At 55.0% G+C, this 12,670-nt stretch overlaps 1 protein-coding gene across 1 annotated transcript; it reads right to left on the bottom strand.

Annotated features, from left to right (window-relative positions):
* Positions 1 to 2,319: 2,319 nt before the first annotated feature.
* On the bottom strand, positions 2,320 to 11,384 carry LOC306804719 (uncharacterized protein). Its single transcript, XM_079311675.1, has 3 exons — positions 10,829 to 11,384; positions 3,816 to 3,976; positions 2,320 to 3,297 (listed from the first exon to the last, which is right to left on the bottom strand). Exons 1-3 carry the CDS (start codon positions 11,262 to 11,264, stop codon positions 2,989 to 2,991), a joined length of 906 nt encoding a protein of 301 aa, XP_079167801.1. The 5' UTR covers positions 11,265 to 11,384; the 3' UTR covers positions 2,320 to 2,988.
* Between the last annotated feature and the right edge of the window lie 1,286 nt (positions 11,385 to 12,670).

Raw genomic sequence — 12,670 nt, 5'->3', positions numbered from 1 at the left:
AACGTTCAGGGGTGCAGAGAGGAGACAGAGATCAAGGGCAGGTAGGATGTTCAGGCGCAATGAAACGGAGGAGGGCGGGTGGAAGAGGGAGGGATGCAAGGATGCAGGAGAGAGCGTGGGGCAAGAGGTGTTGGGGGTGAATACAGGGGAGGGCGGCAGCATAAAGTTGAGCCAGCAAAGAGGGGCCATGAAGTCCGTGGGTGCATCGGATGGATGAGTGAGGACAGTGTGGGGATGACAGGGTGTCACAGGCTGCAGCAGGCTGGCCAGTGCTCTCATAGGGATGGATGACACCTTAATGGGGCCAGGTCATCCTAAACTCCTTGGAGTGACACAAGTAGGAAGTTGTTATTGCCAGAAGTAGTTATGGGGCCAAGACCAGCGAAGAGGGTGGGGAGCCCAACTGCATGAGCCCATCAGGTATCACTCTCATGGGGCACCATCACCACCATGCAAGATCATCCCAGAGCCCTGGATGATCCCCAAAGAGACAGGACCTTAATTTTCCCTGTGGGGAGGAACAGACAGTGCCTCCAGGTTGCACTGTGGTGGAGAGTGGGGCTGGCCACATCAAACAGCTCAGGGAGGGTGCCAGAGCAGAGGCATGAAGGAGATGCAGCCTTAATGGCATTTGTCCATGTGTACAAATGAGTCATCCAGCTAAGCAGCCCAGCTGTAAATCAGCACTCTAACTCTTCCAGCATCAGTTGTGTCCCCTCCTCTGTCCCCCTAGCTTTGGATGAGTGCCTGGCTCCTCCAGAAACAACCTCATAAATAACAGCAACAAAACAAACCCTCCTGCAGCCACGGTGGGCCTGAGTGCACCAGGCGCGAGATGAACGCCTCCCATCCATCACTTTAATGATTGTACTCTGGAAATTAAACCTGTCATGGCACATCAAGGTGAACGTTTTAAGCCTGTGACATGCCTTCAGCTCCCCTCCTCCTTCCTGGCATTTTTGTTGTTTTCCTTCTTGCCTTTTCCTCTCTGCCTCTACCACTCCTGTTCCCCCATTTCAGCTCTGCTCGAGTGTGTGGTACTCTGTGGTCTCCTCTGAGCCAGGCTCAGATCAGGTGAGAGATGTCTTTGTCCCTGATGCTCCTGCAGCCATGGGCTGGCAGGTGCCAGCATTTCTGTGCCCAGTCCTGTGTTTCTCTGGGAACTGGAACAATGGGTGTCTCCTCTGTTGTCCCCACATGTCAATGGCAGGGAATTAGATACCATCCCTTCATGCTTCTCCATCCCTTCCTCTCCTTGTATTTGCCCCCCCCCCCACACACCACATTTCATTCTCTCTTGCCCCACATTATACCAACCATGGCAAGCTCCTGGCACCAGCTGCTACCCTAGCTCCTATCTACCCCCTTGGAGCAAGGGTTGCAACTTCCCCATAAACAGAGGTCCCCACTGGGCAATTCCAGGGGCCTGGACACCTGCATGTCTTGAGATGGACTGCCTGGGGAGAGGGATCCTAGGCAGTGAGGATGCCATATACCCTGGGGGAAACTGCTGAGCTGCCAGCAGCCACTGTGAGTCACTGTCCCCCCACACAGGACCATGATCCATCTGTCTGTCCATCTCAATGCTCCTCTCTCCCATCACCAGCTTTCCTCACCAACCCCTCTGTCCCAAAAACATTGCATCTGTCCCCCAGCCCAGGGTGCTTCTGCCCAGACACTGACAGGCTTTTCCCAGCCTTGTGATGTGTGACAGCCCTGCACCAACGCTTACCTGTCCCTTCCATCACTGCCTGTCTGCCAGAGATGATCCAGGATTCCACGGGGACTGCTACACTTCAGCAATAACCACCCCCACCACAAGTCCTGGGGCAGACAGCTCTCCCTCAGGCAGAGACTGGGAGAGGACAGCAGGATGTGGGATATCATGGTCTGTCTGGGAGTGGGTCACCCACCCTGGCCCAGCCTGTTCCACCCCTGCAGCTCTACGTGCACTGCAATGGTGAAGCAAGGCTGCCCCTTGGGCTGGCCCCTCTGCCTTCATGGCCATCTCAGCATCTCAAAGGGGGACCCAGTAAATGCACAGAAAGCATGGGAGCTCTATAGAGCCTTCCAGGACCCTCCAGCATCCTCTGAGGACATGGGCAGCCTGCTTACTTATGGGAAGTCAGTGCTTAACCCTAGTGTTTCTAGGGAAGTTGAAGAGGGTGTCTGTCATCATCCTGCTACCAAGGGTTGACTTCAGCCCAGTAAGAGTGAGCAAGATCCCAAGAGCATAATGAAACAAGCCCAGAGAGGAACTTAGAAAAGTTAAGTTTCTCATGAGAAAATGGGAGCTCACCACAGCATTAAACATTTACAGCCTGAGCACTTTCCTGCCTCTCTTTATCCCTGCTTATTTGGGGCAACACCACACCATTGCAACCAGGCTAACTGCAGCATGGAAAACACCATCAGCTTTGCTTCGCAGGACAGTTTTTCCCTGCAAAGCACAGACCCTACGAGGGATGCTACTGGTGCAGGTGGAGGCAAGGCAGGCTGGCATGAACCTGGGCATCCTTCCCAGTTCTTCATGCCACTAAGGGGAAGGACAAGCTGCCACCACATGGGGATGTGCTGCTCCAGGCACTGTCAGATCTGTAGAGAAGTGGCAGTGCAGTCACAGAAGGGTCCAGGGTCTCTCTTTCCTGGCTGTGCCAGCAGACTGCCAGCTGTTCAAGTGTGCTCTCCCCACTTTTTCTCCCAGAGACCTGATAGGACAGCACAGTAGCAGGACAAGGGATTTTCCCATCCCCTAAGGAAAAGCACAGGCATCCAGATAACAGCTTTATAGGGGAAGGATTTTGGGACTCCTCCAGATACACACAGAGGAATAATTACAAGTTAAATAGGATCCAAACACACATAACTTAAAGGGCAGCAGGTGCCCTGCAGCCCCCCTGCTCCTTCCAGGCACAGTCTGTGTCTGCCAGCAAAGAGACCCCCCACAACACAGCCCGGCCCCTCTCCCCAGCTGGCTCCATTCGCCTTTCACAACACAGAGCCAATCTTCCTCTCTGTGGCACCCATCTCGTCCTCCTCCTCTTCCTCGCCCCCCGAGCAAGATGAGTCCGGGCCGTAGCTCAGCTCAGCGGTGCTGCAGTGCAGGAATCCAGAGTCAGGGCTGTGCCCCATGAACTCAGGGCTTTTGGCAGCTTGTCCCTGGGGCTCTCCAGGCAGCAGCTTCTCACAGGTTTTGCTGAGCCCTCGTTGCTTCTCAGCCTCCACCTGAGCCCCTTGCTCCTTGGCCTTGCGACTCCGCTTCCACTTCATGCGGCGGTTCTGGAACCAGATCTTCACCTGCCAAGGGAAAGCCCCAGGGGAGAGGATGTACCATGCTTCATCCTGTCCCCTCACCCCCTCACCTTCCCTACATGGAGAGTCCCCCCAAATCTAATCTCTTCATTGTGGGACATCCCATGATGCTACAGGAATGTGCAAAGAGGCTGAGGTTGTCATGGGGAGAGGAATAATGGGGCTGCTGCCTTTCCCCCATCCAGCCAAGGATATGCACAGGGACATATTCATTTTAGCCCCACAAAAAGACCCCTCCCACGGCATGTTGAGGGATGGGAAGACTCTGGAACCCAAGCTGGGGGTGCCAAGTAAAAAGAGGAGCAGTATTTCTAGGGTGCCCTTCACAAGAGAAGAGCCTGGAGCCCACCAGGCAAGTCTCTGCAGGAGATGCCCTGGAAGGGGCACTGATGGGAGGGAGCAATGGGATGTGGGTTTGATGGCATTAGCACTGCCCATGAGCTCGACTTGCCCCCATGGCAGTTCCATGGTGCTATGGCTCCATCCCCCCAGGGCCAAGGTACCTGTGTCTCAGTGAGCATCAGCGACGTGGCCACCTCAAAACGCTTGGGTCTGGACAGATACTTGTTGAGCTTGAACTGGTTCTCCAGCTCCAGGAGCTGTTGGCTGGTGAATGCTGTGCGGGGCCGACGGCACTTCCCCATCAAGCCAGTCTGCGGGGCAGCTGTAGAGCAGACAGTGGGTGGGGGTCAGGGGACAGCAGACTAGTAGGGGGACAACCCCTCAGCAAACCCAGGATGAGGAGGAAGGCGAACGTCTCCATCATCTCCCACCCCAATAATGGCTTTATTGCCGATAGGAACCAGCGAGATACGTTATCAGGCCTCGGTGTACAACTGGGATCAGTGCTGTGACTGAAATTAGTTCTCTTTTTTTATTGCTGGGCCGCACAGGTGGCAGCTCAACGGCCGGGGCTGCGCGGGGCTGCCCGTGAGCGCCGGTACCGCGCCCGCAGCCCTTGAAGGCAGAGCGGTGCTCAACCAGCAGGCAGCAGGAACAAAGGCACCTTTGAGAGTCCAGCACGGGGTGGCTGCCGCGCTCTGTTTGATCCTTGCTTATCTCCTCTCCACTGGCTTTATTGTCCCCCTGGGGTTCAGCTTTTACTGCTTCTCCCAGCACCGCAGCAGCAATCAAGCCCAGGGGTTTGCAGCTGGGAATAAAGTGCTGGAGCAGCAGGGAGGGGTGTGGGGGTGGTGGTGGTGGGAACTAATGAGAAGGGCTTTGGCACATCCCTGCTGACACATCTTGGCCCCAAAAGTGTGCCATGCTTGGCAAGCGCCACTCCAACTCACCCACTTTTCTGGGCATGGGGCACCAATCATGTTATCTCCCCCAGATTCCAGCTTTGATCCCAACCTGCCCATCTCCCAAGGTGTCCACTGAGCCCTTCACAAACACAGTGATGACGCAAGAGGCAGGAATTTATGAAAGAGGTATTAACTGATCACAACACAGGTTTGACCCCAAGTAGCTGGATGCTGGGTGGGTCAAACAGATAGAACACAGGCTAGGCTAGGGCTGTGCAAACATCTCATGGGAGCAGGACAGACACAATCCCTTCTTCTGCCTCTGGCTTCTCAGTGCCAGGAGAGACAGTCTGTGGGACCCACCTTGTAGCCACTGGCCAGTTAAACAGGGGACTGACTGAGCAGAGACACACTGTGCCAATGATTCTGACACACATGATGCATTATATTGCATACGAAACATACTCAAGGCTAAAACTGAGTGAGAGGTTCAAAAGGTTTCCAGGACAAATACAGATGAAAGATGTCTCAGCTTGGCAGAGTTTGGCAGTGGTCTGGGCTCTGACTGGCTGGGGATACCTTGGCTGTACAAATCCTCCATGGAGACATGGAACCAAACAGGTCTGCAAAGGCTTCCTTTGGAAACTAAGGAAAGGCGGTGTTATGGGAACCAGCATCTACAGGGATGGGGCAGCTCAAGCCAACACCCTTTGCAGCTCCTCAGGGAGGGAAAGGCCAGGGATGCATCAGAAAGAACTGGAGGGGAAATTCATTCACTCTGTGTTGGTGGGGGGCACAACACAAAGCAGTCCCAGGCAGTGTCCAGCAGGCCAAGGACTCTGGGTCCCAGTGAGCCTCCTTTTCTGACAGAGACAGGAGGGTGGCTGGAGCATCTGGAACCCCAGAATCCCTCCCTGCAATGAGGCTGCACTGTGCAGTTTGGCTGTACCACGTCAGGGAAGGGCTCCTCTGAGCAGTTCCTCTTTCTGAGCATGGTCTGTAGAGAATGTTTTGGGGAAAGAGAAGGGTAGAGGTTGAGCCCTTTCAGCATCCAATTATCCAGGAGTTCTGTGCTTTCTGGAGCTGGAGGGTCCAGGAGTGAAGAGATATATTCCCAGTCTGAATTCCCCAATCCAAAGCAGAGAGCCCAGGGCTCAGCTCCTAGGGCATTGCATCCTTGCTCCAGGGAGCACAGAAATTCTTCAGATCAACCTGAAATGCTCCTCTGTGCCTCCTCTAGCAAGGACCAGATTAAAATCAGATGTGGGAAGAAGTGCCTCACAGAAGAATCTCAATCCTAAAAGCAATGCAAGCTTGGTCTGTCCAACTTCAGAGGAGCTTGGAAGGCAGCTTGCTTTGACAACACCCTCTCAAGGGACTCACTTTTCCCCAGGTAAGATGCTGATGAAATGAAGAACAGAAAATTTGTCCAAAAGTAAAATAAATACAAACAGGATATATTCCATATAACTACCAATGTAGGGGGCTGATTTCTGGAGCATGGTCCTGCTGCCAGCCCCAATTTCTCCTTCTCAGTGTCCAAAAATAATTCCGTTTCAGTGCAGTGTGTCCTTTACAAAGATCGAACAGAGCCTTGGAAATTCACCTTGCCTCCTGCCCCAGTGCTGACAAAAAAAACCCCAGTCTTCAAACCCCTCTGTGGTGCTGTCCTACAGTTCAAGCCACCACCAGTCCAATGTCCGGCCTACAGAGTGAGAGGCCACCTAACCTGTGACTTCCTCTGACAATATATCCTTCAGCAGCTATAATTATCCATCACCACTACTCCCCACTGTGACTTGTTCAGGATTTGGCCTCCACACCAGGTGGAATAAGCCCAAGCCAATGCAGCTGACCTTCAGCCACCCATGGCAGCAGGTTTCCATGGACCTGAATGACCAACATCTCTGGCATCAGCTCTGCTGTTACCTTTCCTAAAGGGTTCTAGCTCTTTTGTGTGGGGAGTATGAGGGAAGAGGAGCTGCAGATTCTCACTGGGGACAAAAAAAGGATAGAGGCAGAAGTTGAGACTGAGGGAATGAGATAGAGGCTGGTAGTAGCTCCAGGCTGTCCTGTCAGTGTGCTTTGCTGAATCTCATCCCTCCCTGTCCTGTGGCAGGCTGCCACACGGACAAAGAATCCTCCCAAGGGGTGCACAGCAAGCATCCCTCCCAGGGCTTACCTTCTCCACTAAGTGTCAACCAGGCTATGAATCCATGCCTATCACAATCAGCATCCCAGAAAGAATTACCCTTTGGAAAGGCTCTCCATCTTATCCAGCTCTTACCAGAAGATCACTGACTGCCTCAACATCACACCTTTGCTTGCCAAAGGATTTATTATCTGCTCAGCTATCTCCTCCAGCACTGCATCCAAGATCAGAGCTTGTTTCAACATCCCTTCAGCCTGGCAGGGCTTGGACCCCCTGATGGGTGCCTGGCATCTGGCTTCAGTATCAGCAAATAAATTGCTTGGCCTGGGGCCAGGAATGCCCTCCGACTCTGAGGCCAGGAGCTCTGCAGGGCAGCTGCCTCCTGGATAATTAGATAAAGCTTATAAAGAATTGTTGGTTTATTTGATACAGTTCCGCCTACTTGATAACAAGGGTAATCCTAGGTTGATATTAACTCACTTGTTTTTAATTTGGTTTGTTTAACTATAGGTCACTTAACTTTGTGGTCTGGCAGATAAAGCAGAGGAAATTAACACCCTGACTGCTTTAGGTGTTGCTCTAGATGTCAGAGCTGGGACTGAGGGAGGTAGTCTCAGCATCAGGGTCATCACCAGAGGTTTTTTCTGACCTGCCAGCAGCCCTGGCCATTATCATGGGGCAGCATGTGTAAGGGCACTTGCTACCACTGCTAGCCCCTTGCTTGCTCCACCATTGAACCTCGATTACTGCTTGCCAGCTGTTTCCCAGCCCGTATTTCCAGCTGACACCAGACCACTGTACACTTGGTGAGCCTTGGAAGGCATTGCTTTTTGAACAAGTTTGATAAGACTTACCCTGCCTGCTCTCCTAGCCCAGCACAGACCATCAGCAAGCTCTATGCCATGATGGGCAGGGTCTGATCTGGGGTCCAGGCCATCAAGTTAGTGAGTGGGTGATGCAAGGAAGTGGTGTGCAAGGAATGCCATCTAAGCACCGGGTCCCTGGGAGAGGATCCTTTGCTCTTCTTGAACAAAGACTCTACAGCTGTATGTCACTGCTCCCCACTTCTACAGCTCTAAGCTGCAGTGGGTCTCTGCATTTGGCTCCCACCACTGCACAGCACTTCCACACTGACAAACAGGGCAAATAAATCACACTTCCCAGAAAAACCAATAGGCATGGCACTCCAGTGCCAAATGCTCCCCCTGGGTGGCTCATAAGGTGCTCAAAGCCCCAGGACAGGAATCCAGGCTGGGGATAGTGGAAGCTGGGCAGGCAGATCCCTGCTTTCTGCAGCAAGGGCACACCTGCTCCTGCACCCAGGCCTTCCAGAACCCTCTCAGTCCGCATTGCAGCAGAGGCAGCCAGGCACTGCACGCAGCTCTGCACAGGCAGCCAGTGAGGGAGGCACAGCCAACACTTGCCTCTCAGCAAGGGCACTGCTCTGAGTGAGCCCAGCACCCAAGCCTAGGCCAGGTTCCTAGGGGTACAAACTGCCTCAGGCCATCTCCCTGGCACCCTGCCTCCCCACACACAGGTGACAGCAGGGAGAATGTGTGCAATGAATACCCACAGAGCACACAGTTCCTGGGCTGTCTTGCTGCTTCCCCCTCCCTGACTGTCCCCAGGAGATAAAACCAGACTACACCTGCAAGACACACACCAAAAGGAGGGATTTATTCCAGAATTTAGTCCTGGAATTCTCTTTAAATGCATCTCAAGGGCGATCTCCCCCTTGAATGATCCATAATATGTCCTAGAAGGCATTCAGATTCCTATCTCACAGCCATCTGTCCACTGCTCCTGCCACATGACTGGCACCAGAAGCATTGATACGTGTACTCAGTCACTCTGGAAACTTCAGCCAGGCAGGTCTGTCCATCTGTCTGTCAAGGCTGGGTGGTGGGACACGGACTCCCATAGCCCAGGAGCCCTGTGCCAACAAATGGAAGGCTCCTGCCCAGCCCACCATCCTCCTCAGAGAGATGAGGAAGAGCTGTGGAGGCAGCACATCCTAGGCAGGTGCCCTTTCCTGTCCCTACAGCATGGCCAGCACACTGGGGCAATATGAGGCCAGACACAGCCATAACATGCAGCTGGAGCCAGTCCTGGGAAGTACAAGGAGAAGGCATGCTGCAAAGGACCCTGATTTCAGAACTTCAGTGAGCCCACAAGAGCAAGGGCTGAAGACACACTTGAGAACGTTAAGGTTACCAATGGACAGAATAAGGATGTGAACATGGATAAGGTTCCCTTCTGCACAGCAGAAGAACTGCTCAAGTATTTGACAGGACACCAGAGAGAAAGGATCCACTACAAAGGGCTCCCCAGAACTGGGAACAAACACCTTTTAGTAAGGACATGGATTGAGGCAGTAGTCACTCTGATTTAAAAATTTAGAGTTTTGGCAGCTTTTGCTGCATCCTTGTTACACCTCCACATGTCTACCCTGCTTTGGGATCTCCAGAATGCAGGTATGTAATACTTGGGTCAGAAATTGCTTGTCCTCCCTCTGAGCTTCCATAGGAGCCCTGTTCAGGATTTCCCACAAGACCCACTGACATTCTGGTCCAGTGCATTCTGCAGAGCTCCCTTCCCAAGCTGTTTTCATGCCAGTAACTTGGAATTTGTTTCCTTTTGGTGAGGCTTTGGATACAACTAGCTGAAGAGCACATCCTGCTTTTGACAGGATTGGGGCTGATGTTCAAATACCTCCGTTATCCCAGCCAGAAGCTGGATCAGATGCAGTGGAGCATTCTCACTCTGGTGAAACACAACCCTGTATGAAGCTACCAGGATGCTGAGATACACTAACAGACCCAGACCCTTCAAAGATAAAATGGCCTCTACACAGAAGCACAAAGATGTCGTAAACAATAAAGATTTCTAACTAATAAACATCTTTTTTCTTCTCTTAGTGACACGTTTGAAGAGTGCACATAACCCATAGCACTGGAGGCTTATTTTACACCTCTAGATTCACAGATGGACCTTTCCTAAAATCTAGGGAAAGCCAGGTAAAGGGAGACAGCATAGTGGAAAAGACAGCCTGTTTCCCTTTAACCTGACCAGGAATAGTTTGAGGTAGGAGTAATAAATGGGATTTTTTTAAAAGTTAATTCTCTATAATTTTTGCACTTTAATTTATCCAGCCTTTTAAAATTATTTTTATTTTCGCAAATAGGCTTCCAGATTTTTAAGTTGCTATGCTTAGCTAACAAATCTGGATATCCTGACGGGTCTTTATTAACCACACTTCGTTTAGCGCCCATCTTTGCACGGACCAGGTCACACTGCCAGGGATGCCAGTCCACAACGGGACGAGTGCCTGAAGTCCAATTCTTGCTCCTGCAGGACCCTTCACAGCAGAGCAGGATCCGGCGGCTCCCCGCAGCCCCGATGGGGGAGTGGGGCAGGGCTGGAGCCGGGCACGCTGTGGGGCCGCCCGGTTCCCGCAATGAACTCACCGGCCGCTCATCCCCACGAGCTGTAGCAGGACCCGCCCGTCCCTGCACGGCCGCGCATCCAGCGGGACTCGGGCGCGTTCGTTCCCAGCAGCACCGGGACGGGTTTATTCGTTTCCCAGTGCAGGTTTTTTCAGCCGTTTCTTTATTTTCGTTTCCTTCCCGCCCCGCAGGAGCCCGAGCCCGCAGCGCCGTGCGGGGCCAGCAGCGGTAGGCGCGGCCCGGCTCTGCCGGCAGGGTTTCTCGGGGCTGTTGTGAACACCGGGCCGGCGCAAGGCGAGACTTTGCCCTTCGGATCTGTTCCCCGGGGCCTCACAGCCCTCAGAGGTCTCCGGAGGGTGACTCATGTTCCCCCCCGCAGCTGCGGGATACCCCACCTCGCCCCCCCCCCCCCCCCCCCCCGGGCCCCCCAGGCTGGGAAGCGGGTCTGCATACAGGAAAAGCCACGAATTGCGGCCAGCCCGGAGGGGTCAATGTCCCTGCGGCGTCCCGATCCGGACCACCGGAGGGCCTCGAAGGGGTGGGTTCGGGAGACCGTAGTCGCGGGTTGTCGAAGGGAGCTGTGCCCTGATGTGCCGGCGGGCGCCCCCGGGAGCTGGAAGGGCCCAGAGCCGTGTTCCGCCTGACGGGAGGGTCAGTCCCAGGTCACTCACCATTGAAGTCGGAGAGCCTCGGCACCAGCATCCCGGCTCGGATCCAGTGCTCCAGCGGGAAGGAGCCGGCCACGGCCGCCTTCAGGTGCTCTGCGCCGGGCGGCGGCAGGTGCGGGATGCCGGTGTAGGCGAACGCGGGGTGCTGGCCCCCCAGGGCCGGGAGCGGGTACACGGCGGGCGGGTAGAGGGCCGGCAGGGCGCCGAGCCCGGGGCCGGAGAGATGCAGCAAGCCGGGCTTGGGGACGAAACCGGCCGGAGCGAGGGGCGCAGTGGGCGGGAGTGCCCGCGGCGACGGGGTGTCGGAGCGCCCGGCGGGGCCGGGGCTCGCCGAGGGGCTCCCGGGGCTCAGCCCCGGTGGGGAGGCGCTCCGCGCCGGCTCTTCGGCCAGGAGCGCTTCGATGCGGAAGTTTTGGGACTTCTCCATGGGCTTGTGCATGGCCCTGCCCCGTGCGGAGCCGTCGAGCCCTCCGGCGCCCCACCGCTCCCCTGCCAGGGCACAGCCCGGCCGGCCAGCCCCGGGCCAGCCCCGGCACCGGCGGGCATCCACCCGCGGGCCCGCGCCGCGCTCAGCGGGGCTGCCCTCGAGGGCAGCCCTCCTCTCCGCTCCGCCTCCCGGGCACTCGCTCGCCCGACGGCACTGGGGTGGGTTTTAACCCCCTCTCCACCTACCCCAGCTCCCCATTGGCTCCGCTCCGGCCCCCCGCCCTCCCCACCGGCCGCCCTCCTCCGGCTTCCGCAGCCCCCGGACACAGCGGTGGGCGTACGGCAGGGACTGACCCGGGCTACTCTGCCCCTTCCTCTGCCTCTCCACACCCAGAGTCCCTCCAGCCGGCAAGACCCACCCAGGGAGCTGAGCCCATCATCTGATCCAGAGCGCCATAGCAGGGAAGCAGGTCTATGTTTGCAGCCACTGGAGGAGATATGGAGAGACTGGACAGACTTCAGCACATGTAGGCAAAGCCCTGCTGGGCTCCAGTGCTGCCCTGGTATCGTGGAGCCCCCAGGCACTTGGAGGGCAGAGTGGTTAGCTGGGAGGGAGGAGAGGTGCTCACTCACCAGCAGGCTCCTCTGCATCCTGTGCACTGGGATCGCCACCTGTGCCCAGCTGTGCTCTTTCCCATTGCATCACCGCGATCCAGGGAGATCAGCGGACCCGAGCTGGACACACACAGCACACACCACCCTCCATCACCCATGACTGTCCAAGATGCCAACCTAGCAGGTGCATACAGGCAGATTGTTACTCATTTCCTTGGTCTTACCTTTCCTTGCTAGACAAGACACAGCTTAGAGAATAACACCTGGAAAGGACAGAGAGAAAAGCTTTGTCTGGTCTGGGAATGGTGGGTAAGCAGCATCAGAGCTGGTCCACATCCTCTGGCACTTGCCTTCAGGGAGAGGCAAAGTACACGTGAGTGCTTTAGGAATCTCTGCCATTAAGGGTCTGCACATGTGTATGCCTGGTTCCCACGTTTTTGTGTCCTTCTGACACAGTGACACAAAGCCTCTGCTTTTTAGTGCCTTATGGTGGGTCCTTCTCTTTGGAAGGGAAGTAAGGCAGCTGCTATTGCCCTGTCTAAATGTAATAATGTCTAAAGGAAATTCCTGAGCCTGTATTCCTTCTCCTTTCACCATTTCCAGCACTGCTGTATTCCCTGAGCAAAAGGTGGCTCCACCCCACTGAATCCTGTGTGCCACAGATGCGGCAAGCAGATGCTCAGAGAGGAGAAAGGCAGGAGCATATGAGGTTTCCTCAGCCTTCTATGTTTTCCCTGCTCAGTAACCTTAGTGACTTCTCTTCCCAGCACCAGCACAGTCTGGTGTGTTGCCTGCTGATCTCCC

Source organism: Erithacus rubecula (genome assembly GCF_903797595.1).
Source record: "Erithacus rubecula genome assembly, chromosome: 8".
Taxonomy (NCBI): Eukaryota; Metazoa; Chordata; class Aves; order Passeriformes; family Muscicapidae; genus Erithacus; species Erithacus rubecula.
This window is presented reverse-complemented; position numbering and strand designations above follow the sequence as displayed.

What these genes read in the sequence shown, in the direction of transcription:
- LOC306804719 (XM_079311675.1), bottom strand. Translation starts at nt 11,264, where the DNA reads ATGCACAAGCCCATGGAGAAGTCCCAAAACTTCCGCATCGAAGCGCTC. An exon ending in GAGGCTCTCCGACTTCAATG is followed by an intron (nt 3,977 to 10,828) that starts GTGAGTGACCTG and finishes TCTGCTCTACAG; the next exon opens with CTGCCCCGCAGACTGGCTTG. An exon ending in TGATGCTCACTGAGACACAG is followed by an intron (nt 3,298 to 3,815) that starts GTACCTTGGCCC and finishes TTCCCTTGGCAG; the next exon opens with GTGAAGATCTGGTTCCAGAA.